The 25,895-nt window shown below is 37.4% G+C and overlaps 1 protein-coding gene across 4 annotated transcripts in view; it reads left to right on the top strand.

The window, feature by feature from the left end:
* The window catches only part of SRBD1 (S1 RNA binding domain 1), a 135,643-nt gene that overhangs the window by 42,075 nt on the left and 67,673 nt on the right, over positions 1–25,895 (top strand). For all 4 annotated transcript variants that reach the window (XM_052806136.1, XM_052806138.1, XM_052806140.1 and 1 more), the window contains one exon: positions 25,364–25,455. In XM_052806136.1, coding sequence (XP_052662096.1) covers positions 25,364–25,455 — 92 coding nt within the window. The remainder of the gene's footprint in view (positions 1–25,363; positions 25,456–25,895) is intronic.

Below are 25,895 nucleotides of genomic sequence, written 5' to 3'. Positions count from 1 at the left end.
GCCTTTTTGGATGAAAATCTTGAAAAAATATGTCAGGTATCTCATTCTGTATTTTGATCACTGCAACTGTTTTTCTTTGGTTGCTGTCAGTTGTAGGCATCTTGGAAATTAAAGCTATCTGAATGACAGGTGATCTATGCTAAAGCAGGACAACATGAACAGCTCAATCATCATATTTGGAAAAATAAAATCACAATTTTTCTTTCAGCCTCAGTGATTTCATTGTCACAATACAAACATTTTTACTGGTCTGACTTTTCTTATGTGCTTGTTGCACTAATGCACACTCAGAATAAAGTATTTCAGCTCATATTTAAAAGCAACTTTGATAGGCATCATGAATCATTAATCGTTTTCAACAAGCAGTAAAGAATGCAGCCAGGCAAGTGTACTTTTTGTTGTTGTTTTTTAGGTGTCTTGGTGTTTAATTTTTGTTATACTTGGTTTTAAACTTGATAGAAAATCCTTTTCTGCTACTTTCAGCAAAATGTTTTCTTGCTCTTGAGACTTTATAAGAAACATAATTAATAATTTACTGCTGTTTAAGTTCAAACACTTCTGTACTGTGACAAATAGGGGAAAGTCTGTAATGTCTTGTAAAGTTCTCATTGGATTTTCTTTAATGTTTAAATTGTCTGCTTTAGAATACTTAGAAATGATCTGCTAAGGTAGAATAGGACTGTTTAATACCTTTTGAAGTTGGACCTTGGTGGCAAGAAATTGATTTGGAAATGTTTTTTCTACAGGATTTTAGGTCCACTTGTATTTTATAGGTGTCTGCACATGCTTTAAATATCCTTTTCAATTTAAATGTGTGTTTTATGTTGTTGAATATCTACATTATACTCTCTCAGCTTTAACAAATGCCACTTTCAAGTTCCATGCCTCTACATTTCTAATGTTACACTAGCTTAATTCCCATTACTTTTCTGCTTCATAGCACCCGCAGTTTGAAAGGGACCTAACATTTGGGTTCACATTATGATAATTAGGTTTCAAAGCAGTGTGGGGGGATTAAGATGTCTGAAGTCTAGTTGCTGAATAAAGTTCAGAACTACTTGTAAAACTTGTTTGAGTGGTTAACAGAAGTGGTTTTATTTATTCAGTGCTCATGCACATTAATCCGTATTTCATCAGGTACCCACAGTGCTGTAACTCTAGATATGACCTTGGGACTTAATTTACCCCATCTCAGTTTTCCTTATTAATGTGCCATGAAAGAGGTACATGAAAGATAGCCAACATCAAAGCACCTTTTCAAATAAAGTGGTTGATATGAATCCTCTGGTATTTAACACTGTCTGTCAAATGTTTCAGCTGGTTTGCATCCTTTTACAAGCTATTGCTTGCTGCATTAATGCAGTTGTTTCAAGTGTGTTGAGAGTACAAAGGGGGGTAGGGATATGGGAAACTTTATTCCTATTTCTTTTTGATTATATTTTCTTTAAGCTGTTGTTTTTGTCTGTTAAGCTATATAATTCTATTGATGACACACTTATGTACGCACAGCTACACACCTGAGGCCGTTAGGTGCCTGATACAGAAGGTAGAAAGTAGTTTGGAAAGTTTTGGCAAAAGGAATACATATTCAGCAGAAACAATACATGCGTCTGAAATGTGCAGTGAAGAACCTTTGTTCTGCTTTCATCTCTTTCAAGCTCTAGTGGAGTCATGAGAAGTCCTAAACTATGAAGAAATAATTTGAGGAACAAACAGGTTTAAAATGTGCATGAAGAGGACATAGTCAATGAAAACATTTTAAATTACTTAGTGAGTTCCAGCCAAACTGTCTTCTGTCCCTCACTTAAAACTTACTTTGTTGTGATTATTTACCACAGCTGAGTAAGAACTCATGATCATGCACACTTCAAATGAAAAACAGCTTTGTGTATATTTATATTTACAGAAGACAGTCCTGTAAATTGGAACCTCACTCTGTATAGAGACTTCTTCCTCCTACTCTTGATTATTCATAACTTCAGGTAGTAATTAGTCTATTGTTTGGCACAGCGTGGACTGTAATAAGTGCCCGCATTTAAAATAGTATCCGATGTTTGTTCCTGGTGCAACCACAGACTGGTATTTACATTGATCTGAACCCATACTATATTCAAAAGGGGAAATTCAGAAGTCATCTTAGATTCTGAAGCAGTCCAAGAACGCAAATATTCCTCTCTGCCCCAGCTCTGTTGCTTATTTTAGAAGTTTACTGTAGACACCAGTACCATTTCTAGCTGTGTTTTTCTGAGGGGAGGAAAAGAAATGGGTTAGCAGTGAAGATACAGTGGCACAGGTGAAATAGGAGATGATAATTTCTGGTTTGTATAGCATGAATTTGAAACTTTTTAAAACAAACTTTATAAGCGATACACTTGACAATTCTAGAACTATCTTTGAATTCAATTTCAGAGAAATAACTTCACAGTTTTTAAGATGAGAACAAGGGCTAATTGGGAGTATGTCAATGTAGTTAAAGAGATTATTAATTCCTTTAAGTTCAGAAAGACTAATATATATGTGCAGTCTAGACTTTAGCAATGTGAAGGCAGGTGGTCAGGAAGTAAACGTAACCAGCGAAAGAAATCTAAATCTTGAGGAAAGTCCATTTTTCCAGAACACTAGGATATGTCATTTGATTTGGATCCAAGGCAATCTATGGCAAAACAGTCTTAGGGGAGAGAGAGGAAAGTTATTCATTTAACTTCCCTTCTAAGTTTTTTCTTTCTAAGAGAAAATCATAGTAACAGTAATATCAAACTGTGATTTTAAGTTATGTATTCTCAATGTCTAAATATCTTCAAACCTTTAAAGGATACTAAACAGACAGACAAAAAAAGTCACTTCTGTAAAATTAGGGAAGATTTTAGGATGAAAAGCCACTAAGCATGTGACAATATGTTCAAGGGCAACTTTGCATACTCTTCAATTAGAAATATGCTGATCTCAAACATAGTCTTGCAAATCAGATGATAAATGTGAGAAATTGATAAGAATAATTCCCCCCCCCCTTTTTTTTAACAGAGAAGTCATTTGTTGTTTTTAGGATTGCAAGATGATGTCTCTATTTTCAATTTTATTTTGTGTTCCCCACTGAGCAGTAATTTGTACACAGGCTGTTTTCTTGCAGATCTTTGTTATTTTCAGATAAATAAAACACAGCTTTTTTTTAAGGTAATCAGCTAGAAGACATTTGGTATTGCAGTACAACAGAAGTCAGGTGAAGAGGAAGAACCATCCAAAAATATTTACAAACACAAAACAAGAATATGTTGGAAAGGTAAAAGGTTATTGAGAGATTCCAGACAAAGGATATGTAATGAGCAAGTGCTACTGTTTCTGCATGGAGTGTGCCTAGCAGGTCCCCTGTGAGCAGTTTTGGAATGCGTGTATTGCATGAGGTATATTCATAGAGCAACACTGGGGGTTTCATTCCTAAAGCTTACTTAAGATGAAATCAGATTTTTACCAAATACATGTAGCAGTGATTTTAATGTTCAGCACAGAACTACTAAAACTGTACTGTGAGCAGGGGATTTTATTTTGGGGGTGTGTTTGACTCAGTAGTAGAAGTCTTTAAAACACTATTTTTATGACTTAACAGCTGGTCAGTGTTTCCAATGCAATCTCCTTTCTTAAGAGCTTTCTATGATGACAATAAGAATTACTCTGGCCTAAAGTCTATTGTTCAAGGCTACTTCCAAAGCTCAGAAATGAAGAAGTATTTAATAGATTTAATGAAAAATGGATGACTAGATCTTAAATTTGCTAGATTGCTACAGTGAAACAAAACTAGTTCAAGTATCTGGTATTTTTGAGGGGGTGGGGTACTTAGGCTAAAAATAAGCTTTTTATTTCAGACTGAAATGATTTAGGTTATTGTTTAATGTGGTTACAACTTTTGAAGTTTTTCTGTGCCATTTGGTCAACACCACAAGGTTGTTATTGGTTTAATTTCAAAGAAAGTTTTTCAGGAAGATCTTATTTAGTGGAACGAACATAGCATAAGGCAATGATAGAACATGCCCACTTCTCCCAGAATCAGTGTTCTTATTCGGTCTGACATCCTTCTTTCTCTGAAGGGTCACCAAACTACCCTTCCTCGTGATGGCTGTTGACTTGCTCACGTGATGTTTGGAGTATCAGTAGAGATACCAAAGGATGAAATTTTCAAGTCATTGTCTACACCTGAAAGGTTGCGTGCAGGTCTCTCCACTGTGCGTGCCATCTTGTACTTCCTGGCAGGAGAAGGTTGAGGACCCTTTTGTTAAGAGGCATCTGAGTGGTGGCCAAGGTCTAGGGATGGCTCGAGGAATACATGAAGCATGAGAAACTGGGTAGCTGGTGGAGGAAGCGATGCAGAAGGAACAAGGGTGCAGTCGGAATAAGGGGCAGGGTGCTTTCCCAGGTACTTCCTCTAGACAAAGGCATTGAAGTACAGTCTATGGGAACTTTGTACAGCTTTGAGCTTGTCCTGGTTTTGGCTGGGGCAGAGTTAATTTTCTTTCTAGTAGCTGCTATGGTGTTATGTCTTGGATTCAGTATGAGAAGAATTTTGATAACACACTGATGTTTTCAGTTGTTGCCAAAGTAGTGTTGAGACTAAGTCAAGGACTTTTCAGCTTCTCCTGCCCAGCCAGCAAGAAGGCTGGAGGGGCACAAGAAGTTGGGAGGGGACATAGCCAGGGCAGCTGACCCAAACTGGCCAAAGGGGTATTCCATACCATGTGATGTCATGCCCAGTATATAAACTGGGGGGAGTTGGCCTGGGGGGGATCGCTGCTCAGGAACTAACTGGGCATCGGTTGATGAGTGGTGAGCAATTGCATTGTGCATCACTTGTTCTGTATATTCCAATCCTTTTATTATTATTATTATTGTAATTTTATTATTGTCATTATTATCATTACTAGTTTCTTCCTTTCTACTATCAAACTGTTATTATCTTAACCCATGAGTTTTACCTCTTTCCTTCCAATTCTCTCCCCCATCCCACTGGGTGGGGGGGAGTGAGCGAGCGGCTGCGTGGTGCTTAGTTGCTGGCTGGAGTTAAACCATGACAGAGCTCATTTGAGCTGTGCGTTCCTTGTCTTTTCAATGCAGCAGGTTATGTTAAGAGAACAGTTCCATCTCCTGTTCCCTCCCCATATCATTTGTGAGCGTGAATGGATGGTGTGCAGTCCAAGCTTAAAACTGAGGTTTGGACTTCAGCTGAAAGATGTGACCTAATGACATATTACCGCTTCTTACAGTGAGCATTGGAGACAGACTCTCAACAGCTGCATCTATGAGTCTTTTCCCAATACTACATTTATCTTTCTTTTTTTAGCTGGAGTGAGCGGAAGTATGCTTTTTCCATGTAACTCCAGAGTATGTTTTAAAATGCTGTCTATTCATCATAAGGCTTAGAAGGTTAGGTTTTGGTCAGTTACTGTGAGACACCACACAAATAAAATGAGTCATGCTCCATATGCAGCTGGGATTGTGAAGGTTTAATAATGTGAGCCTTAAATGTTCCAAACTTGGTATTGATACTGATCTCAAACAAACTAGAAAAGCTTAGGCTTTCAGGTAATCTGCTGCAGCACTGTTTTAAGGTCTTCCAAAATTAGCATGTATGGTTCAGTTTTAGGTGAACTACAGTTTTGTAGTTTTAGGTGTCTTTTTTTTCTTTTAAGTAGCGGCATGCATGGTCACCTCCATTTCTCTCATAGTGGAAATGGAATGTAATCAAATTTGGATGTTAACCTGCTCAAACAGAAGCCGAGGGAGGTTAGATAGTGACTAAACTGAATGATCTTTGTGGTTTTGATTTGCAGACTGCTGAAAATTTGCTGGTAGCAGTGTAGAAGTCACTCCAGAGACTATAAGCCTCCTGACAGTGGGTTGGTTTCTTCCGTGTCCTTTGTGAACCCCTTGGAAGAAGCCTGTGAACCACAGGTTGAAAACCACTGGGTTTGGATAAAGCAAAAAGTAGAAAGACCCAGAAACTTCATATTTAAAGTAGGTGAAATTGCACACGGGAATTCCTCCCTCTCATTTGTATTTGCAGAACTTTGATTACGGAAGTTTGCAGTGTGGTGGTTCTTACCCATGTCTGTACACTTTACACTGCTAGCCTTTACCTGAGATGAAATAGCATGGCTCCACACTAGTATGGTATCGCTATGCTAACAAAATCTTTAATACGGGGAAGTGGATGTAAATTAAAACCATTAAAATGTTAATTTATGTTTTGTGTCAGTATTGTCTTTCTAAAGTAAGCGATGCTTGTGGTGTTTGGGATATTACTCTATTATCCTCTTCATACTTAAGAGACATCAGAAATATATGTTTGTGTGTTTTAAGTGACTTTGTCATGAAATAGCTGTGACAATTGGTAAATTTTCACTAGTAAAGATTGGGAAAATTCATTTAGGCTTCTCACTATGTAAAAAACCTCCAGCAGGGATTACTTGTGGAATCCTGTCAGGAGTTAATTTAAGTGGAAGCATCCAGATATAGTGTGATTAATACTGAGAGCATCCAGATAAGTTATATAAATACAAGATAGATCCTCTGATTTGTAAGGTACTGAGTGTTTTTGCATAGTCTGACCTGGTTGTATATTTGGATAGTGGGTTTTTTCTTCAGGTAGACATTCTGTAGGAACCCAATGGAGAAATAAGCATTTTTCCATTTGTGTGAGGTTGCCAGTAATATGTTTCTACTGAAGCTGAGATTCTGCCAAACTTTATACCTATTGATTTGTGAAACCACATTTGGTGTTTTGCATTTCAGCTCTTACTGGGCTTCCTTTATTGTTGTGAGATATGATATACAGATTTATTTATTTATTTTAACTTACTCTGCTCTTATCATTGATACTGATAACAGCAGCTTAGGTTAGGTGGTTAGATTACACTAGGCTGTCTAACACTCTACATTAGATACCTTAATTTCAGTGGCTTTTAAGTGGCAGAGAGTTACCTTTGGGATGAAATCCTTCATCCTAGATCTCTGTTAGAGACTGTGTATGTGCAGGTTGCATGTATTTCTAAATAATAATCAGAAATTTTTAAGAAAAAAAAGGAGTGAGCATATGCACAAATGTTGTCATTAGTGGGGAAAAGTTTCTTTATTCTTTGAAGTATCAATACTGTTGAGATCTGGTAAAAATGAAAGTTTGTGGGCAGATCCAAAGTTTGGATAGAACTTTCCCTCTGAAAATACATTCAGGTTTGTTTTGAGTAGTAAACCTCAGGAAACTGCCACTTGTACAGCTGCTAACAAATTCCCCCAGTACCAGGAGAATAACTATGACAAACCTTGATATTTTTTTTTTTTTTTTTTTTTTTTGCAGACAAAATGGCTTGGATTTTAGGCAGGTATGAAAAGTCAACATTAATGACTTCTAGGTGTCTGATAGCCTGAGAATCTTCCAGGGCTAAAAAGCAAATACATGTCCGTCAGTAAAGCAAGGGCTCTTTCCCTCAGCAGTTACATAAAATTGTCATTTCTACTCCTGATTTCAGGCTATCAGCTCTTAGAGGCTGTTGGCAGTGCAGGAGTGAGCACTATCCATGTTGCATCTTCAGTTGGAGTAATTTAGTGTGATACTGAAACTGGAGGCTACGCTTGCCTGGACTCATTTAACTTTTCTTATCAACAAAGTGTATGGCAGTCTTAAAAGCTTCATGAATGACGTTGAAAGAAGTCACAGCAACAGGAGATACTTCAGCATACTTCTGATGTTTTCAGGGCATGAGAGGAAGAGAATATAGACGTGCTGTGTGTCTTAAAGGGTCTTTGAGCAGGTTATTTCAGCTTGAAAAGGGATTAGATTTAGGTGTCTGCAGTGTCAGACAGTTGTAACTGACGGTGCCTGTAGAGGATAATTCCTTTCTGTAACTGGATCCCAGCAGTTCTGTCAATGATGAGTAAGTGGAGGGAAGGAGAAATGGTCCATTTGTCGTGGTGGGTGATACAGAGGCGAGAAAGAGTACGTCTGAATGGAGACATCAAAAAGAACAAGCTACGTGAAGCACCTTCTTCAGTACTAAGACTTCCAAGCAGCAACAACTGGGAACAACGGGGAAGTGGAAGGGAAAGTGCAGAGAGGAGAGTGGTGCTGGTTTTCCTGTTCCTTTTCAATTTGGGGAGTTTTGTGTTGGTTTGGTGGCTTCACATATGGTTGTAAATGTAATCATGTCCATCTAGCAGTTCTGTACATTAGCTATTTTCCTTTCCTTCAAATGCCCAACACTTCTGAAAGCAAATTTGTTGCTCACGTAGAAATAACGTTTTCACTTTATTCCTGTTTGCAACTGCAAGTAATATCACAGTTTCTAAGTGTATCAGATTATTTTATGTAATACCAAATACTATTCAAACAGCTCAGTTGTCTGTGGAGCTCTCTAAATAAAAAACCTGGGGGGGAGGGGGTGGGAGGGAAGATGTCCATCTATATGCAGTTATAGTTATTGCTAATATTAAATTGGCTTTTCACATAAAACTCCTCTCTCAAACCTAATTAATTTTTATATTTTGTTAAACATCTTTGGCAGCTAAGGCAACATGCCTATTGCCTGTTCAGTTCTTTTATTGAGTTAAACTAGAACTAACATTTGGATAAAATACATTTTGACATTTGAATTTGACATAAATATTCCAGGGAAATAGTTTAGACATGCATCCTCCATGGATGATTCTCTTGTCAGTGTTATGATGTTGTGCTGTAAATATACTTTGGAAGTGGGCTTTCAGTAAAATCAGTGATGTATTTATTACTTGTTCCTGGTCTATTTTTCCTCATAGTGTAAAATCACAGCTCAAAGTTACTTTGTCATTTTTTTATTAAACTTATTTTCTAGAAGTTAGTCATTTTTAAGTAAATCAAACTGGATATTCCTGTGTTACTTCTCAGTGATCACCTCTCTGCTGAAGGAAATGTTAACTCTAATTCTCTGCTCTAAGAGTAAATAGAAAGAGACATTGTCAGTTTGGATGTTTTAAAATGAAATAACTTTGAAATTATGATATAGTATCCTTTTAATATATCCTGTTTCTTTAGTTAACAATGACAACAAAAACAAAAAAAAAAACTTTTAAAGGAATGCTTAAGGCTGTCCCCTTCTCTATTCCTCTTGTTTTCCCCTGCTCCTGTAGGCCCTGGCTGTCTCTGCTGGCATCCTGCTGTCTCTTTTACCTGCATTTCCACAGCTGCTTGGTGCCTCCTTGATTGTAGCTTTCTCCTTAGGGAAACTGCCTAATGACCTCTTGGTGTTTCTGGAGAAGACCACTCCCTGGAAAGGCAGTGCTGCTGATCATTATTAGTGGAGCAAGTTAGGGGAAATTATTTTTCTTTTCACTGGCTTCCTTTTGATAAAGTGGTCACAGTAGGTTGTAGGTTGCTGGACTTCTGACATTAGCAGGAGTAATGTTTTCTGATTGAGACAGGATTTTGAATAAAGGGATTGTTCTGGCACTAAGTGAGAAGAAAAAACTGTTGGCATCTAATTCAGAGCATATTCTCTTCAGTTTTATGGTCCATAGGGAATTTCTTCCAGGTTTTTATAAAGTGAAGGTACTGGTTTGTGTAAATATGTTTTATTTAATATGCAATGCAGAAAGTGCGAAGTTGATTATTTTTTGGTCAACCTTAAATACCAGCATTATGAAGCCAAGCTAATCCGTGGTTAATATTAGGTTGTGATAAACTAAAATTTCTAATTAGTAGAGTGAACTTTGGGGGAGATGCTTTCTTTATGTAAATTGTCTTTGGGTCTGAAATACCAGGTTTTGCACTCAATATGAGTTGAAGATTTTGATGATTAAAACAGGTCTCATGTCAAATTTTAATGGAATATGTATGGTTTAACTTCATGTCTACTTCTTGTTTATAAAGCGTTTGTAAGTTAGTTTCCATTGGATTTGATGACAAAATATAAGTTTGGGGTTTCTTCTTTACTGTACCACAGTTTATATAATTAAATTGCATAAATCACATGGTGCTTGTGATGATGGTGATGTTGCGAGCCTTTATGAACTTCAGAGGAAGTTAAAACTTGGAGCTTGTGAAACATGTTTGTTCTGTTTCTCAGGGTTTGGTTAAATCCAAAACCAGGACATGACAGTTTGTGGTGTTAGTAATTTTAAAGTTTTGTTTATATTTTGAAAGAAAGTGTTTCGACATCTTTAACAGAATTCTGGACATACCTGTCTTTGGCTAACTTCAGAAAATAATTTTCAAATGTGTAGTTTAGAAGTATTTACATGGTCCTTTTTAGTAGGGGAAAAAAAAAGGAAAGTGGCAATTAGACCCTTAATATTAAAATCTACATCGATATTTCCTTAATATAATTTCGATATGAATTAGCTGAACTTTTATTTATCCTTAGACTTGGAAGCCTATCCTTTCTGTGGGGGGAAATATTTAAGGGGTGTGCCTTGTTCTTTTGGTGGAGGAGGAGGTTGTTACCCCATCCCTGCAGTGGATGTAAGGAATGCTCTCAGCCTCATAACAACCTGACCAGTAAAAGTCCCAGAATGGTCCAATGCAGATCTCGGTCACGTCGTTGCATGTGACAATGTTGGTGTGCGAATGTGATCTTTGTGCTGCTCTGGCTCAGGGCTGTGGAGATGCTGACGGCAGTGATAGTATGGGCCTGTCTACCAGAGGCAGGCTGAGGACAAGGCTTGGCTCTGCCACCTTCCCGCACTAGCCAGCAGAGCTGAGCAGGCGCCTGAGGGCAGAAGATGCTCTGCCGTATTAAAGGGTGCTGCATATCCCACCCTGGCATATGTTCTCTATAACCCCCTGTAGGAGTTGTCTGTATCAGCCAGAGAGCCTCTGGGCTCTTTGCTGCTGCGCTGCGGTGGAGTCTGTATCAGACAAACTCGTGTTCTCATCTGGAGAATTATTGTTTTAATATCGTGTTGTCTCCTCTTCCATAGCCCTGATCTCCAAACTTCTGGGTATTTTTAAAGTAACAGCTGTTAGTTACCAACTGCAAGAATAGTCTTAACAGTTTAACATCAGACACTTGGAATTAAGTGGGCCTACTCTGTTACTGCAGGAATCAACAGGGCACACGTTTCCATTCATTTCATTTCTGAACAGTTTCAGCTTTTCTTTTCACTTACAGCATTTGAGGAAGCTGGGATTGTTTAGTAAGTTTTCAGTACAGCACTGTTTGAAAACAGAGTGTTGACTTTTTTAATCTCCATTTGTTTCTCAGACACTGTTCCAGGGCACATATATACTTTTCTGAAATGATACATGGTGCTAAATTTTTAAACTGCCATTAAAAGAAACCTCTCCACCTCAGTTTAGTATTATCAAAATATCAATTCTCAGCTACAGAGGATCCAAGTGTTCCTGTTAATATGTAGTAGGTTTTGGAGTCTCCATTCATGGAAATATTTGTAACCTGACTGGATACAGACCTGAGCAACTTGCTTTGGTTGACACTGCTTTGAGCAAGGGTGTTAGACCAGCCAGTCTCTACAGGTGCCTTTCAACTGCCCTGATAACCTGGCATTCAACAGTTTCCAAAAGCTGAAAGAATCATTCCAAGACCCTCACTCTTCGTTGCTGGCTTACCTTGCAGGATCCAGACATACGAGCCTAATGACCCATCCAGAGAAGTAGGTGTGGAGTAGATGCCCGTTGCTGACATGGTAGGGTAACTGTAGACTCTGTCTGCATTTGCAGGTATAGGTTCTGATCGTCTGTGCTTTCTGTGTAATGCTCTCCAGAAGACTCTTCAATCAAGTTCCAGTGTGGCCAGCAGGAGCAGGGAGGTGGTTGTTCCCCTGTACTCGGCACTGGTGAGGCCGCACCTCGAGTACTGTGTTCAGTTTTGGGCCCCTCACTACAGGAAAGACATTGAGGTGCTGGAAGGTGTCCAGAGAAGGGCAACCAAGTTGGTGAGGGGCCTTGAGCACAAGTCTTATGAGGAGCGGCTGAGGGAGCTGGGGCTGTTTAGTCTGGAGAAAAGGAGGCTGAGGGGAGACCTTATCGCTCTCTACAACTACCTGAAGGGGGGTTGTAGTGAGGTGGGTGCTGGTCTCTTCTGTCAGGTGGCTGGAGATAGGACAAGAGGAAATGGCCTCAAGTTGAGGCAAGGGAGATTTAGGTTAGACATTAGGAAAAATTTTTTTACTGAGAGGGTTGTCAAACATTGGAATGGGCTGCCCAGGGAAGTGGTTGATTCACCATCCCTGGAGGTATTCAAAAAGCGAGTGGACAGGGTACTCCAGGGCATGGTTTAGGGGGCATGGTTAATGGTTGGACTCGATGATCTTGAAGGTCTTTTCCAACCGAAATGATTCTATGATTCTATGATTCTTGCTGCCCAGATATGAATTGGCAGGAAAGCTTTGAAATAATTTGCTCTCATTTTGAAGTAACATGTGCAATGTGGAGAGAAAACAGAGCTTTGAATGTGGGGGAAAGGAGGAAATCAGTAGGTCATTCTAGGCTTTGGTTTTGGATGGAAGTTGGGCTGTTGATGGATTATTATTTTTTTTTTGCCTTCCAGGAAAAAAGTGAATATTAACTTCCAGGTGCAAACTTTGTCATCTGATAGTTGTATTTGAAAAGGATGAATCAACTGTTTTACTTTCGTTAGTGCCTTTCAAATTGTGTAACTGTGACCCGCAATTCCTCAAATGTTTCTAAGATACTTTCCCATTATAGAATGGTGGTTCAAAAAGAAGGCTAATGTGGTTAAAAAGATGCATGTTCCAAGATTTTTTTCTGCAAAATATTTGTGGTTGGACTCATGAGTAATTAGACGTATAAATGTGTTAATGAACCTTTACAGTACTGTAAGATGTTTTATTGCTAAAATTGCAGGTGATTGAGTAGCTAAGTACTGTGTAACATACCTATGAATAGAGAATGACTTTGAAAATTGTGGTGTAAAAAGTAGGACATAAAATAATTTAGCTGCATTTTTATGATTTAGATGTAAGGATATCTCTTAAAAAACTAGAAAGCTATCTTATCTTACACTTTCATATTTGGATAACTAAAAAAAAGAAAAGACTATTTTATAGTTGGGGGTTTTTTTCGAGTCTAAAAGTAATTGGTTAGAAGTGAAGCATAAGAAATTTCAGTCCAGAAGAACAATTTTTTAAAGTGTTTGTAATTGGATGAAAAACGTGTTTTAAATCAAGTGGTCTTTCAGCATATGTTTATGCTAGTTCTAGTGATATTACTCATGGAAAGTCTCCAGTGTGGATCTGTCACAACCTGAGGGAACAAATTATTCCCTTTTAGGAGAAGGGGGAAAGCAAATATAACACCACCTAACTGAGTTTTTATTTTACTAATTCTAGATATTAATTTTTGTCAGTTTTTTCCCCCTTTTGGTTACAGCCTTACTAAAGGAGTTTGTTTTTTGTAAAAACATACAATTCATGCATCCATTTCAAGTTTGTGAGGATTTGGTGGTTATTTTTGTTTTTTTCACTGGGGTTGGTACATACTTCTGTTTGTAATACAAAATGACACGGTATTCCACTGTTTTAAATGGTTAAAGGATAAACAATAACATACCTAATGTTTAGCTCACTTTCATTTGGAGATATATTTGATTCAGATTAGCATCTCTTACTGTAGATGCCCAGCAGTTGCATATGATATCAGTGAAATAATAATATTTAAAACTATGACAATGAGGAGCACCAGAGAAGACATGAAAGAACCCTAGAGGCCTAAAAAGAGAAAAATGTATATTAACAAAGCACTCAATCTACTTATGTTGCTCTACAGACATTTGAGTATGTCTGTTTACCTTTAAATCTGTGTCTGAGAAAAGTAACTGAGCTATTCAAATATGCTTGTTAAGGTAAAGCAAGCTTCATTTGATTTTTTTTTTTTTTTTTTTTTTTTAGTTTTGCATGAAAAATCTTACCTTCTTCTGAAGAATGAGTAACCTACTCTTTTTTCTTAACTTTCTTGGGTTTTTTTCTTGTCTGTTGCTATAATCCTTTTTCTACTGTAATGCTACGGTTCCTTCATAGGGGATTAATAGATTTTGCTGGAAGCACTAAACTAGTACCTCAGTTTTACAGCCTTTTTTCCAATGAAGAAAAACAATTTCCTTGATGGACAGAATGGAACACTTCTTGATCAGCATCCGTTTTGAATAGTCATAAACTAGAGTATAGGAAAATGTCAAAGCAAACTCTTTTCCTGTATTAAAAATGAAATAAAACATAAAAACAAATGAGGACTTAAAAAATTAAGAGTGCTGCCATGACTCAGTCTGCAGAACTTATTTTTGAGAGATAGCAGCATATAATTTTGATCAGGTCTGTGTGAAGCACCATTTACTGTATGCAACATTTGTCTCGAGTATGTTGAGCTGGAGAATAAATACAGGAGGCAGATGTATCTTCTGTGAACTAAAGCAGACAGCTTTTTTTTTATTAGGTGAATTCCGAATTAAAGTAAAGTAAGAAGAAACGACATGGCTAGAAAGACGTGGTCACACTTTTCCTTAGTATTTAATACCTCGAAGAAGTTTTCCTGCCAGCATTCATTTTGGTTCCAGAATTCTTAATTTGAGTTTCTCTGTGTGGAAAACCTGGGTACTTCAGAGTTCAGTAAACTGTGCCAAGAAGTGTCTGTAGGTTAAAAATATTTAATATGATGTCTTCAGATACAGACTAGATGTTAAGAGGTATGGGGAGGGAACAGAGAGGAGCAGCAGTGAAGGATCTGTGATTTTCTCACACTGTCCAGAGAGTCTGTCTGCATTGTATTGCTCAGCCCTAATAGAAGGGGTATAGTTGACTCCAGCCTTCTTTCGTGGATCTGTGCTGGGGTGAGGGTAGCTTGCTAAGGAGAGATGAAGTACTAAGATCAGTGACGCTGGGGGGAAGGCGGGGGGGGGGGCAGTGTGTGTAACAGAATAAAGCCTGACTCAAGCCAAAGCTACAGGTCAGAATTTTGCATGAATCAGGGCTGTGGAGGCTGCATGGCAGCACTGGCCAGGCTCCCTCCCAACTGCCCAGAGTGATCGTTAAAGAAAATGACAGTTGCTGGAGGTACTGTTCTCCAAGAGGCATTTTGCTCCATATGTTGTGGTCTTGTCCAGTTACGCTCCACTCTGGGGACAAAGTCTCCATGAGAGTTAACGTGACTCTAAGCTCCAGCCTTTGGTCTGGCTTAACTAACTGCATTTTAGCCACAACAGTTGCTGCATCTGTGGTGCCTGTTCTAGCACATAAAAATGATTCCTGAGAGCTATTATAGCAACTGAATAGCATGTTCTTGTAGCCTTTCTAGATAATTTCAAACTGACTGTTTGCATGTGACACTTCTTGATACAATTTTTATGTGACTAAATCTGAATGCTCCATGAAGTTCACTGACAAACTGGCTGAAAGGTCTGTATTCACTGGAGAACCTGATGGACTCTCCTTAATGGATCATCTGTGTCTTAAATGTCCTGTGTCCCACAAGAGAAAGGTGGTTAAAAAGATGCATGTTCCAAGATTTTTTTCTGCAAAATATTTGTGGTTGGACTCATGAGTAATTAGACATATAAATGTGTTAATGAACCTTTACAGTACTGTAAGATATTTTATTGCTAGAATTGCAGGTGATTGAGTAGCTAAGTACTGTGTAACATACCTATGACTAGAGAATCACAGTGTGTGCAATAGGGAAGTGTTTTGGTTTGAAAATGAGACTTTAGGCAGACATCAGTTTCCCCAGTTATAAACTGTTGGTGACAGCACCAAATGTAGATGGTACTAGCAAAGCCTAGGTATTTCTTTATAGGCAACAATCTTTTTTTTTTACAAATAAGACTTTTTTTTTCCCCAAAACCTTAGTTCTTTGTACTTTATAGCGCTCCAACTTGAATAACTATACATGAGCACAAATTGCCACGTTTGAGGATTTTACCCTTTGCCTCTGCTGTTTCTAAAAGCAGCCAGGATGGGTCTTGCCTCTTGCAAGATCCTGTGTGGCTGGAGGTGGGCTGGATGAAACACCAGCTTTCCCCATGCGCTACCACTGCAGGCGTTTCTGCTTCGCTGAACTGAGAAGGAGCTGCTGGCAGGACAGCGTTGGTGCCGGCCTTCTGGTCTGGAACTGGCAGCTTCCTTTGGTCTGCTGCGTTTCATGCTGTTGAGTTGGGCTTGTTGGCTTCACCAAGCTCTTGAGAACTGGGAGGGGCAGGGGCTAAATAAGGCTGCTCATTGAGCTCTTCAGCGTGGAACGGTTTTGCTAGGCTTTTGGGCGAGCAGCATCATCTTTTTGGACTGTGCCATGGTTTTAATGTATGCATCCAGGCAATTTCATTTCAAGAGTCTCTATAATTATATGAAATGCGAGTGTTTAACATCACCTAGTGTTTTTCTTTTCGAAGTGTGACCGCCAAAATCAGTTGTGTGTCTTTGTCTCCCTGTGCCCCCCTCCCAGTGGGTAAAAAGAGGTTAGGTAAAAACTTGTCATTGTTTGGCTGTATTTTTTAGTGTTGTATACACAGTTTGTTCCCCTGAGGTCACTGGGATAATTTATCTGTGTAAAACGGAGTGAGTTCTGGCAGGATTCGTCTTGAAATTATAAAGTGTATTCATAAGGAGCATGCCCATTTTCATGCCTATTATATTTTTAGAAGTGGACTCTAGGGTTTTCACTTCCTATGTCAATCCTGAAGCCTTTTTTACTGTCTTTCTTCTAGTTGGTTATAGATAGGTAACTTTTTAACATATTTGCATACCTCTAATTATCATTAATTCTGCTTAGAATTACTTCAATGCTGTCATATTGTAATCACATAAAATGTGCTTTTTTTTTTTTCTTTTTTTAACTTGTCCCCTTACACTAAGGTAATATTGTATTCTATAATGTTATACATATTGCTGCGATTTCTCTTCATTGCATTGCTGCAACGGGGAAAAGAGCAGTAGCTAAATTTTCTCTCAAGTTCCTACTGTACTACAGTTTTTAAAGTAAAAATAAATTACTTAACCATCCAACTAAAAAGCAGTTAACTTGGAAGTAGATTTTGTACCTGGAGTTCAGATTTCAAAGCTCTCTGCAAGAGCAGAAAGGAGCTTCAACTCCAGCTGCTTTATGAGCAATGACAGGACCTGTTGTTTGAAACTGTCAATGAAAGTGGTGGGGGCAGTCACAGGTGACTGTCACCTTCAGTCTTGAGACATGCCACCCTAGGTCTTTCACTTTTCACTGCGGACATGGGACGTGTATTTCTTCTGGGGATGAATCTGCAGCACCAGTTTTGTTCTGGTAACAGCATCTGGCACTAGATTGATTTAACAGGCTATGAGGTTTGCTCTTTTCAGATATGCACTTGTACGGCAGCTTCTGTGCAGCTCTGACATGGCCACACGCTACTGTTGTTTTTTCTGCCTTCTAGCACCATGTGTGAAGCTAAAGCTCTTTGACACCTGCCATTTGGACCCTTTTCTTACTGAAAAATGTCATTGTTTTCAGACAAGATGAAGACAGATATCTGATCGTTTTTCCCTTTGCAGGGATGTGCTGAGGGCATGGTTCATACACAGATGAATAAAGGATTCCAGGCCGTAGCTATACAGTTAGTTTTATTAGTTTAGTATGGTAAGTAGTTTTTGATTTAGGGGTTCATAGAGTTATATCTAATACAGAAGAAATTAAAGCTAATTAAACAAATGGTAACTCATTGTTATATCTTGCAATAATTCTCAAACCTATTTCATTCTGCTGCAAGTAGCAATTGTCTTACTGTTTTAATGGCAGGAAATTTCACACCAGTTCTGTTTGGGAAGGGGAATGATGGTAGTTGAGAAATTGAAATCAGAAAATGTTGAACTTTTCTAATTCTGTAATCAGCGAAATGTTTTATGTAGGATATGTTTTCTGGATTCATCCAAACCCGGAAGTTAGTAGAACTGGGCTGCATTTTCCAAAGTAGTAAGTTTTTTTAAAGGAGAAGCTTTTAAACCCTATGCCACAATTACTTCCCCCATATTCTTGAAACCTATTTTGTGCTAACAAATAGGCAATCAGGTTGCATGGCACAGAACACAATTGTCCTTATGTTTGAAATATCCTTTTATTATGTTTGATTACAGGCAAAATGCTCTTAGAATGTAAAATCAACGCACAGCCCTCTTTTACACTCCAAAGCAGTGAAATTCAAAAATGTTGGGCTTTGTTAGCCCTAATATTTCCCAGCTTGCAGGGAAGTGGGTAATACTTGAAGACAACTATTTCAATAATTGCATTTTTAAATATACTTACTAATTCTTCAGTGTTTGTCATACATTTCTTCTGAGATTTGGATGCAGGTCTTTTTAGTTAAACTGGCTTTGATTTCTTGTATTCCTTTTAATTTCTTATAAAACAGACATTGAGGAATTGTTGCATTTTATCTGATGTTGAATGACTATAATATGGTATTTCAAACCATTAAATTTTGCTTTTGCATATTGTTCTTAATCTGAAAGTGCGTACTTCAATTCTGTAGTGAAGTTTAGTTCTGCATAACCATACTGGAAAAATGGAAAATCAAATATTGTTCTAAGACTTAACGTTATTTTAAGATAAGTCACTTTTAATGATTGAAATAATGATACAAACTGTGATTAGATTATCTTGCTAAACACTGATAGAAACAGGCCTAATTTTTTTTCTCTTCAGTAAGTTCTAAAGATCTAGGCTGTCTACCAGGAAAGCCATCAGCTTAACTGGCACTAAATATAATTTGTGTCTGAACAGGAGAGAAATAATCCCTAATGCAAGGATGATTGCCTTGAAATTCTGTCATTTCAGAAGCTGCTTTATAAGGTGTTTGTTTATTGTTCCTGCTGTATGGTCAGCAAGCTGTTGCAAAAGTAGGGTTTGTGACTGAAAGACATACTGTTCTGTGTTGTAATTTGCTGTGTGACAGAGTTCCTGGTTTGAAATAGCTTAAGAATTTTTACTTTAAAAAGTTGATTGAGTTGGTCAGGACAAAATTGCTTTCTTTGCATGGCGTAATTTCTGGTAAACTTTGTGAAATACCAAGCAAACTCATTCATATGTGGGTAGAAACATTTACAGACTTTTTTTGTTGTGAATTCAAAACACTAGTTGTAAGTAGAATTTCACCTAAAATTTTCTATGGAAACTTTCAGAACATGACTGAGCAACAATGCAGGGTCTGTATCACTGCTTATCATTTGATGTGCTGTCTGAAGACACTTCGTGGGCTTAACTTCTTGCGTGCTTGGGAGCTCCTGAGCAGAAACTGTTCTTAAAAACTTGTCATCCATCCACCTGTCCCCATCCTCCCCCCATCTAATTGAATGGCTTCACTATGAGTCACTATAAGCTTTTCTATAGTATTTTTGCAAAAGACGACTATAACACCTCTCGTCTAATGTGACTGATTTTGAAAGGTGGACTTCCATATAAGCAAAACTTGTGTGGTATGTAGTGACTAAAAGTTTCGAATGAAGCAGTGTAAATATGATGAGAATTCCTTTCCAATCTAACAGTATATTTTGTCATTGTAAGACATATTTAATACTGGAATATCTCCTCAGTTCTATATATTGTTAAAATTTAAAGCGAGATCTTATTTAAAGGCACAGATGAATTGTATGGATTTTGGCTGGATTCTGTTGAATGATGATTGCTTTCTAGTATAATCTTTTTTCTTGACCCTAACGTCTTCCTTTACTAGCTTATTGGAGTGGGGGAAAGGCCAGATTTTGAGTTTAATCTCATCTGTCAGAATGAACAGGCTTTTAAAAATCTTTTGGGGCTTTTTATGCTTTGAATACGTTATTGAGTATACACCAGAACCTTTTTATCTTGCACTTCCATGACATATGTTCCTCATAAGAATAAAAAGTAATGGCTTAGCTGTGTCAGAGCCAGGGCCTGTCAAGCCTGGTATCCTATTGTTCCTGTGGCAAAATGCGTGTGGCTGAATAAATCACAGTGTCTCGCTCAGCCTGTGCTGGACTGCAGTCTCCAGTCGGCTGTATTCATCACCTCCCTGGCAGAAGGAACTGTGCTGTGCACAGTGTGTAGGGGCTGGATCTCACGTACCCAAACATGAGATCCTGGGAACGGCAGGTAACTCTGCCCATGATGGCAAGAAACCTGTAGCTTGCCATTCATAATGATGAGGAGTTGGAGGGGCTGTCAGATTTGCTTCTGCCATGCCGGTGCCCTGCTTGACAGGAGAGGAAAGAGCGAGACACGAGTCAAAACGCAAATGAAGGGATTGTTGCTGTTTCATATGAAGAGCTGCTTTGACTTCCCCTAGGTGGTTTTCATTAGTCGCCAAAAATGGGTATGTAGGGAGATGTATAAGAACAGATGCAGACATCCTATTTCTCTAGTACTTTCGTAGCTGTTGACCATTTTTGGTTTTAGGCTCTTCTGGAGCTAGTTGTGACTTCTGTGTTTTAAGTCCCAGTGGATTTCTCATTCATGAAATAGCCCAAACTTCTTTTAAGCCTGTACTTAATTAAGTCTTCACTGCTCCTCTTCAGTCTATCAACATAATTAAAGTTTGTAACATTCCAATTGAGCTTCTAAATGTAACATTCTTCTCTAGCAAATTATTTTTCTGTCCTGGGTAATTCTTAAGCCAATTATTTTAGTAAGTAACACTGAATAATCCTTTGACTCTTCTGTACTTCTGCCCTTTGTGGGAGCCTCTAGCTTTTGTTGCCGCAAGCTTATGAAGAATATATTTATCAGTTAATATGTAAAAAGTTGGGTTAGAGGAGTTAACCACATTTACTAAATTTTGATTGGGAAGGGAGTTATATTTTGGCAGATCATCATTTTATGACCAAATATGGAAATCTGGGCCCATTTTGAGGTTGACATACTCTTTGCTTTTAGAGTGACCATGATTTTCTTCCAAGTATTAACACTGGTCTCTTCTTTGTACTGGTATTATTTCTTAAAATGTTATTTTAAAGGCTTCAAGTTGTAAATGAGTGTTTTGGAGGTTTTAGGAACAGAAAGTTATATAAAGTTGGACAAAGTTACTTTTTCTTTCTCTGTAGGTTATTAATCCAGTGTTGCATTTGATTGTGGGAAAATGAATTCAATGTAATAAAATAGTCTGAAATGTTGGTAACGTTCATGAAAATGTCAGGAAGCTGCATCCATCTTTAACCCTAGAAGCCTCTAGCCTGGTATATCTTTTTCGTTATAAGTACATTAGATTTTTGCACATAGTTTTGAAAAGATTTTCAGTGAAAACTTACTACCCAAGAACCCTGTAAGTTTTAAAAAATGTGCCATTACATGCATGTATATGAAATTGTAATGTAATATAGTTAAACAACTGTTGGCAACTCTGGTTTGTTACATGTAATCTTTACCATTATGCGTTTTTGTAGGTATGTAATAGCTTTGAATGTAAAAAAAAACCTGTAAGTATTCATAAATTTTTATTTTTACCTTTTACAAGAAAGGCTTTTTTCCTGTAAAAATTAAGAGATTGAAAATCTGAATGTTTTGAACAGGTCTTCAAATGATCTTTTCATACCAAATATATAATGCTTATTTAAGCTGAGTAAGAAAACTTGCTCTAGTAAATGTTAAAAGGCTCCTTAAAGTATTTAGAATACAGCAGGCATGGTCTGTGGCATAAAGCTGAGGGCCCACCAGGTGGTGCTAGTGGAATATATTTAATGTTGGTTTAACAGTACTTAAAATGTGTCTTAACAAATGTGAATGAGATGGGTGCAGTACACGAAAACTTACTTTCTATGCAACAAGCCTGTTTGTACAATTAAAAAGAATAAACTGAAATATAGTGTAGTGGCTTTGTGGTTTGGGCACTTATAAGTTTTAAAAGTTGGATATAGATGCTGAGGAAAAAAACTTATCTGTAGGATGGCTAATGTGGGAAGCAGGCAGGATGGAGGCATAGTCCGAGATTCTTTACCTGCTTTTTTGTTAATTCAGAGAGCAGTTTATGAAACTTGTCCATTCGTGTCCTATAAGCATATCATATTATGACCACTTGCTTATTTACCTACTACATTTTGACTTTAAATAGGAAAATAACTTTTTAATAATGTTGTTTTAACTGTTAAGATTTTCATCAGTGCAAGAATCTTTCCTCTTAAGGAATGTACAGAAATAAGGTTCTCATTTTATGAGGGGGTGGGGGAGTCTAGTTTTCTGTTTTAATGCATTATGTGGCTTAAAAAGTCAAAGTAGAAACAAATCCTAGTTCTGAAGATCTACAGATTATTAGATACAGTTTTTACCAACCCTTATGAGGGCTTTCTTTTGACTCTCTTGAGAATTGTATCCTTCAAAAAAAAGGGGGAGGGAGAGATTAGAGAACAGTATAGACTGCAGTAGTTTGGAGTAAATGTCTATTGCCTACTGATTTGAGCAGGTTTGGTTTTGTCTTAATATGCCCTGACATAAAATACGTATATTCTTTGAAAGTAGAAAGTAGAGCATTTTAGAACATTAAATTAGCTTAAATTATCCTATATAGCATCCCCCTTTTAAAGAGAATTATTAGAATTTGGAAAACAAACAAATAAACAAAATGTCTGTGAACCAAAGTGGCTGTCTCCTGTCTAGTCAAAAAGCAAAATCCAGAACAACTGCAATCAAAAAATCCCCAAACCTATTTTGCTTGTAATCTTTAGGATTGTGACCGAGCTAAATGTTTTAGCATTGTATGTGCCAGTGTCATATTAGTAACCACCTCACTGTAGCTAAAAACAAACTAAATAAAACCACATGACAGTCACTAATACGTTTGTAGAAGTTTGGTTGACTATGGTTGAAGGAACCAGAGGATAGTTTCTTTGGAGTTTGTGGCCCTACGCGATTACTCTGGGTAACAAATTTATTTCATGTCTGGGTTTCACTGTCTTAGGCACAGCAGTATGGGGTTCTGTGTGAGCAGAAATTCTTCCCCTCCCCCCCTTTTCCAAGTCTGCTACACCAAATACTTCATAGAATAACTGCATGCATATACAAAACCATCTCAGAGTGGATGTCAAATATCCAGTGTATGCTGCTTCTGAAAGTGCTTTCTATATCTTGTTTTCCTGCTTGAGATAATTTTTTTACTTGGCTTCCCTCCCTCCTCTTCCTCCTTCCCCCCAGTGTATAAATGTTCTTGCACTTGAGGAAAGGAAATGTGCTCTTCTCAAATGTTTCTTTCTCCCATCCTGAGTTTAATTTTATTTACTCGTTTTAGCAAGGAATTTTTGTACTACCTACCTTAAAATTTGGCACAATTCACTTACTACCATAGAATGATAGTATTATTGCAATCCTCTTCTGAAAATTGTCAGTGTAGCATTAAGGAGACTCAATAAAATGTCAAGTGTGTTAAAATTCCCATGCAGGTAACTTTGTTTTTTCACTGCATAAAATACTGGGAGAGATCAAGCAATAGCTCTGTGCAGTAATACAGTTTATAGTACAGCACTGTAAAAATGTGTGCAAAACACTGATTTTTATTTATTTATTTATTTATTTAATCTAAGTGTAATATCAATGTGTTAAATTTAGAAATTGCATGAGAGGTAACTTTTTGGATCTGTTCAAATATCAAGATGGAAGAGCGATTAATGAAAAGCTATTAGAAATATGTGCTAATGTGTGTGGTTTTTTGGAAGCAATATCCAAAAAGGGAGCACTTGCCAGATGCTACCTTTATAAGGTGTGAACATGTTAAGAAATACTTTCTGCTGCATTGTTCTTTAAACTACCCATTCATCAGAAAAATCAGTTTGATGAGGCTTCTGTCAACATCGTTTCTCAGCAGTTAGGTTTTTGTGACATGACCATATTTCTGAACTCTGTTATTGGACTGTTTTCTGAATGTCATTTATAGTGAAGGAATGCCTGTAATACTGAAGCTTTTTAAAAGATCATGTAAACAGTTTCATTTTCATTTGCCCCATTCAGCTGGTCTGAGCAATTTTTTGCTCTGTTAAATCAGTTGTTTGAGTGGGTCTGGAGTTATGCTAATACAAAAGAGAACAGGATTTTATTTTCTGTATTTATTGAAAGATCCAGTCTGTCTGTAATATTGAAATGTTTTTTTGAGTTTTGAGTTACCATAAAATCTGACTTGTGTGTACAGCAGTCTACCAAATTCCAGTTTTGATGGGGGGTGGAACCTGTAAAAACAACAGTAAGGAATTCTTATCTTCTATATCTGCATTTTACACTATTTACTGTTCACATGCGTGGAACATTGAATGGGAATGTGTTTTATCTGTGGGCTATTCTCCAGCTTTTTCTAAAAGGAGGGGCTTCTAGGTATCAGTTTCTTTATTTAAAAATTTGACCTACTAAATGTTCTTAAAAAGGAAAATTTATAGTCTAATTTTAAAACGATGTAAAGCAAAGTTATGATTTTCATTGAAAGGTCTGGTTCTTGAGGATTGTGGTTTCCCTTGTTATGGCAAAGATAAGTTTATTCTAAGAGTGGAATAGTAAAAGTAAAAATAGTTCTGAAACAGATAGTGTTCCTCTCCAGTGCGGGAGCTGTACAAGGCCTTAATTATCAAGCTGAAATTCAAGTTCTGTTGAAGTTATCTGAAGAAATACACTGTTGATTCAATGGTGTCAAAATTTCACAGCTAAAAATAAACTTGCACTGTGAATACTTGACTGCTGTTTTCTCTTGAGTGGAACTAGAGCACTCAAGGGTTTTTTAATTGTGTTGTGATTTGAAATGGTGAGTTTATCATCATTACTGAGTGAGTTTGAGGTGTGTGGTAGATACATGAACTATAGTTTAAGTTATTGAAGACATGCAGTCAGTGTTTTACTTTGGGGATGGCAGTGAGAGCAGGGAGAAGACAGTATTAAATGCTGCTGAGAAGCGAGCTGCAACTCTGTGGCCCAGTCTGTATCAAGTTGGGTTTTTTCTGAGTATTTTAGGCAGCTAGCTTTAGACAATGAATGTGCACACTCATGAGTTGGATTCATGTAATAGTTTAACTGATGTTATACTTTAGAATGTATGTGTTTTTGATGAAATTGTCAGGTAGGTTTTCGTTTTGTTTATGGAAGCTGGTTTGCCTATTTACTTCTGGTAACACTTGTTTCTCATGTTTGTTTTAAGATACTACAGAGGCTGATATCACGCACAGGGTGTGTTTATAATAGGGCCAGAATTGAAAAAGAATGGATGTTGCAGCTCGGGGGGGGTGTTTTGGCTTAAATGGAGATCTTTTCCTTTGTCTGTACTGTCTTACTTTTGTAAGTATTCAGTTGATTCCAAATATTTTTAAAACATCAGGCTTTAAAAATAAAATATCCAAATATTCTATTAAGTCACTTGCTAAGTCTTTCATTTGTGTTGTTCAGTTGTGTGGTGTTTTGATTATTTGCCATTTTATTTTTCAGCATTGTCAGTGAAGCAGGAGCATCTATCTACAGCGTCAGTCCAGAAGCGTCCAAGGAAATGCCAGACCTAGACCCTAACCTAAGAAGTGCAGGTATGAAGTGTATTTCATCACCATTTCAACATGGAGCTCAAATCTCAGTTCTCAGACTGTATTGTTTATAATATTAAGTATAATAATAGTCAAAAGTATAAAAAGTGAAAGTTTTGGATGTTTTGTTTCTAAACTTTAATTCTTCTATCATTTCACACTTGGAAGTCCTAGGTATGCAAATCAATGACATCATCTTCTACTAAGGCTTATAATGTATAGGTCCTTGTGGATATATTCCTTTAATAGGCTGGTACAGGAGAATTTATGGGGATTAATATAGCCAATGAATTAAATGAATAAACTTTCACAGTTGGACATGTCCGTGCCCACAAGAGCTAGACCTTCCCTCTCTTCTCTTGTTCCTTGTATGTACACAAATGTGTCTAATAATAAACACTTCAAGGGCTAGAAGAAAATGTAAGAATAGAACAGATATTTTG

The sequence above is a fragment of the Harpia harpyja genome, chromosome 13, assembly GCF_026419915.1.
Source record: "Harpia harpyja isolate bHarHar1 chromosome 13, bHarHar1 primary haplotype, whole genome shotgun sequence".
NCBI lineage: Eukaryota > Metazoa > Chordata > Aves > Accipitriformes > Accipitridae > Harpia > Harpia harpyja.
Note: the sequence above shows the minus strand (reverse complement) of the source record. Positions and strands in the feature narration are given on the sequence as shown.